The 4,126-nt window shown below is 33.6% G+C and overlaps 1 protein-coding gene across 2 annotated transcripts; it reads left to right on the top strand.

Annotated features, from left to right (window-relative positions):
* The first annotated feature begins 1,875 nt into the window (after positions 1-1,875).
* Positions 1,876-3,739, top strand: LOC111400446 (probable xyloglucan endotransglucosylase/hydrolase protein 32). Of its 2 annotated transcripts, none has more exons than XM_023027865.1 (4): positions 1,876-2,110; positions 2,233-2,393; positions 2,491-2,708; positions 3,154-3,739. In XM_023027865.1, the coding sequence occupies exons 1-4, from the start codon at positions 1,912-1,914 to the stop codon at positions 3,512-3,514; spliced, it is 939 nt and encodes a 312-aa protein (XP_022883633.1). In that variant the 5' UTR covers positions 1,876-1,911; the 3' UTR covers positions 3,515-3,739. The 2 variants fall into 2 exon arrangements, with proteins under 2 accessions (XP_022883633.1, XP_022883637.1); XM_023027869.1 differs by having other exon boundaries at positions 2,233-2,333; positions 3,154-3,728.
* Positions 3,740-4,126: the final 387 nt, after the last annotated feature.

Below are 4,126 nucleotides of genomic sequence, written 5' to 3'. Positions count from 1 at the left end.
TTAAATTCAAGACAAAAACAATTATGCACAAGCAAACAATTAATATACTAAAAATAAATAAATTTTAAAAGTTATAAGAAATAGATCTATGCAAAAACCCCTCATGAATTTGCTTTATAATGGAGAAAGTTCAACATTGAAGTTCTTCAGCGGCAAATTGTATTGCTCAATATTAATGAAAAAATCTATTGCTGAAGCTGCGTTTTTATTTTGACAATGGATATATATATGCATCGGAAAATATATTGGAACATACATTAGAAGTTTGTAGAATTGAAAGAACACGCATCTTCTTATAATTTCAAAATTGAACAAATGAGTTTTCTATGTCATTTAATGCAATGTCTAATTGAATACTAAATAATTCAACAAAAAAGGGTGATTGAAATTTAAACATGTTATTCAAACTTTCGAAGGGATTGCTTCTAAGGTCGGTTATGAGAGCATTATTTTTTCATTCATTATCTTTTTATTTATAAATAAATATAGCATTTAAGTAATCTTTTCAATAAATAAAAAAACAAATTAACTTGTTTGGTATTGCTTATAATAAGTTGTATATTCTACAAATTATGTAGATAATAATTGGATAATAAGTTGCGAGTCATACAAAATGTGTGCAGAAAAAATATGTTTAACTTAAAAAAAAAAAAAAAAAGTTTAAATTTTGCTGAACATGGACTGAGTTTTTATTGGTCAAAGGCGCAGAATTTTATCATTAAAAATCAAATGCTCTTTGAAACTCATAGGTGGTGACGATGCTATCAAAAAGTAGACAGGAGACAAATTTGCAACTCGAGGAATACGTTGGAAACTAAGAGTGCATTTTTCCCTAAATTAAAAAAATAAGAAATCATAAAACCTATGTACTATAAGAAATTCAAATTTTTTATATTTAATTAATGTTTATTCTTGCTTGCTTGATGTATCTATTTAGACCATGTTTGGGAGGTGTTTATAAATGAATAAAAATAAGTGAAAAGTATTTTCGATCCTTTCATATACATGGACAAACAGTGGTTTGAGTGTTTATAAACAAGAGCCTAACATAGCTTAGTTATCTAGATGATTTTATATTAGTTACAATAAAAATGAATTTATTTTATATAGAAAATGATAATTTATATTTATATATTTATTCATGTCTAATAATGCACTTCTCAAATAATTCAATCAAAAACATATTTATAATGCTAGAGTAGACTTAACAGATAGGATTAAGACTGCAAACAAAAAAGAGAGAAAAAAAAAAGAAGGAGAAAAGAAACGAAAAGTCGAGCCTCCATTTGAAAAGAATTTATAAAATGAATTAATTCATAAATAGATAAATAAGAGTAGTTATTGAAATGTGTGATAGAAAATGAACTTTGATTTCTCATAAATTATTTATATACTTTATCAAATCTAGACTAAGATCTTTTCTTATAAAGTCATTTAGATCTAGCTGAAAGAGAGATCTAAGTTGATATCTTATGAAATTTTACTTCAACAAAGATATCTTGATCTTGAGATCTTGAAGCACTCTCAACCTTAAAGCTTTATTTCTTGGATAATTTCGTATAAGTTTGTATAATATATTTCAGCGTACTAAACATGTCTTCAAATAACTTCCTCAACTCTTATATCTTTGCCTACCATTTCCACAATAAGCAACCCTAAACCACAAGCTATCTCATAAATAAAAGGAAATAAATTAAAACTGCACCGAAAGAAAAATAAAAAATAAAAAAAATAAATCTCCATAGTCCTAGTTGCGAATTTTTTGATCTGTCATAAATATTCTCATAATTTATTGAGTGCATCCCCATCAACGTCCTTATTATTTCTTTGTGTGGGACCCTTGATTCTTGTTATTTATACTCTGTATTGCAATACAATCCCATATACGTACTCTACCAACCTTCATTTCTCATGGCTCTCTTTGTATCCCTACTCGTCATATTCTTGTTCCCTTCCAGAAATTATGCTCAGGGTCCACCTTCCCCTGGCTACTACCCCAGTTCAAGAATCGGCTCAATGGGGTTTAACCAAGGGTTTAGGAACCTTTGGGGTCCTCAGCATCAACGTATAGACCAGGGAACTCTCACTCTTTGGCTTGACAGAAACTCAGGTGACACTTACTATTTATGTTTATATATGCTTTTCTATATTCTTAGTTTGGTGCAGCATTTTACTGCACTTTAAACTGCTTGGTGTGGTGGGTTTTTAACTCTGTTTATCCTTTCATTACAGGAAGTGGTTACAAATCACTCAGTCCCTATTCATCTGGTTATTTCGGAGCCGCAATCAAGCTCCACCCTGGTTACACTGCCGGAGTTATTACCTCTTTCTACGTAAGAGAATACACAGTACTTGACAAGGCTCGACGGTACAACCAACAAGATTTTAACCTAGTACTGTGTTGTCGAGTCGACTTACCATATTATCGTACTATATTCAATAGCTTTTAGACTTTTCTGTATTTTCTTACTGTTTGACAATATATGGCAGCTTTCAAATGACGAAGATCATCCAGGGAACCACGATGAAATTGATATTGAATTCCTTGGAACAACACAGGATAAACCTTATATTTTGCAAACAAATGTGTATATCAGAGGAAGTGGAGATGGAAATATTATAGGCAGAGAGATGAAATTTCGCCTTTGGTTCGACCCAACAAGAGATTTCCATAACTATGCCATACTGTGGAACCCCAGTGAGATCATGTAAGTCTACATGGAATTTAATTTAGACTTTTAAATGGCGTCTCTCTCTCTCTCTCTCTCTCTCACATATATGGAAGAAAATCTATTTTATATCCACGCATGCACATTCCTTTATGCAACTATGCACTCCTATTCTTACAAAAACACAAGCATTTAAGTCAATTTATCATGACACGTGTATTTGAGATGTGCACACTAAAGGTGTAAAGGGTTTCGAGATGCCAAAGTTTGAAATAGCTCGACTCATTTTAGGTCTTTCCAAACTATGTACATAATTCATATAAGATATGACTAAAAATGATAATTGATGTATATATTTGAGAAAGATTCCCATGTCAACTCATAAAAAAGGTCTCAATGAATTTAGGTAAAAGTGAAGAAAATGAGACAAAAAAAAGCTAAATTTGCCCCATTATTTTTAATTATCCTATGATGTGATGTGCAGATTTTTTGTGGACGATGTGCCAATTAGAAGGTATCCAAGAAAGAGTGATGCCACATTCCCATTGAGGCCTATGTGGGTATACGGCTCAATATGGGATGCATCGTCTTGGGCCACCGAAAATGGAAAGTACAAAGCTGATTATCAATACCAGCCGTTCGTTGGAAGGTACAATAATTTTAAGATAGCTGGTTGTAAGGCCAGTAATGGTGTCTCGTGCCGCCTGACAACCGGTTCACCTTATGGCTCTAAGGGGCTGAGCAGCCAGCAGTACGCTGCCATGGGGTGGGTGCAGAGAAATTACAAGGTTTATGACTATTGCCAGGATTCAGCGAGAGACCATAGACTCACACCCGAGTGTTAGGATTGGGCCAATTGGCTAAAAAAGTTTAGCCCAAGAGGGTTTTGTAAGTGGCTTGAGATGGACCCACTTATACAAAATTGGGTTGAAGCGTCCAAGCCCTAATTGTATTGTGAAGACCCAGTATGGGCTTGTAAGTGTGTATGTATTATGTTTGTTTGTTGGTTTGTTTGGTTTGTGATGTAATAAAAGAAATATCATACTTTCTAAGACAAAATTATTGCTGTAGTACTTCACACTAAAAACTTACGTTTTTAAAGTTCGATATATTTAGTTATTTTGTTGACACATAAAAATTCAGCCCAAATCGAACAGCCCAAGGAGTGAAGCCCAATTGGAGGATCCTCAAATCAGATAGCCCAAAAAATGAAGCCCAATTGAACAAATCAAGGTGAAGACCCAAATAAGGAGGCCCAAGAATGCGGTAACGCCATCGCCCAAATTTGCAAGTCGCCCAGAATCTGAACGAATAGAGTGTCATACGGTCGCCTAGAGTTGTTACTCTATTCTCGCCCAAACCTTCAAGTCGCACAAGGTATCAACAAACATAACGCGTCGTGGTCATCAAGAAATGCAGTTATCAAAGCAGTTGTTAAAGCAGCCCTATCACGTTCC

Source organism: Olea europaea, chromosome 1, assembly GCF_002742605.1.
Source record: "Olea europaea var. sylvestris chromosome 1, O_europaea_v1, whole genome shotgun sequence".
NCBI lineage: Eukaryota > Viridiplantae > Streptophyta > Magnoliopsida > Lamiales > Oleaceae > Olea > Olea europaea.
This window is presented reverse-complemented; position numbering and strand designations above follow the sequence as displayed.

Coding starts and splice junctions, on each gene's coding strand:
- LOC111400446 (XM_023027865.1), top strand. CDS start 1,912: ATGGCTCTCTTTGTATCCCTACTCGTCATATTCTTGTTCCCTTCCAGA. Junction 2,394..2,490: donor ACCAACAAGATTTTAACCTA/GTACTGTGTTGT, acceptor AATATATGGCAG/CTTTCAAATGACGAAGATCA. Junction 2,709..3,153: donor TGGAACCCCAGTGAGATCAT/GTAAGTCTACAT, acceptor TGTGATGTGCAG/ATTTTTTGTGGACGATGTGC.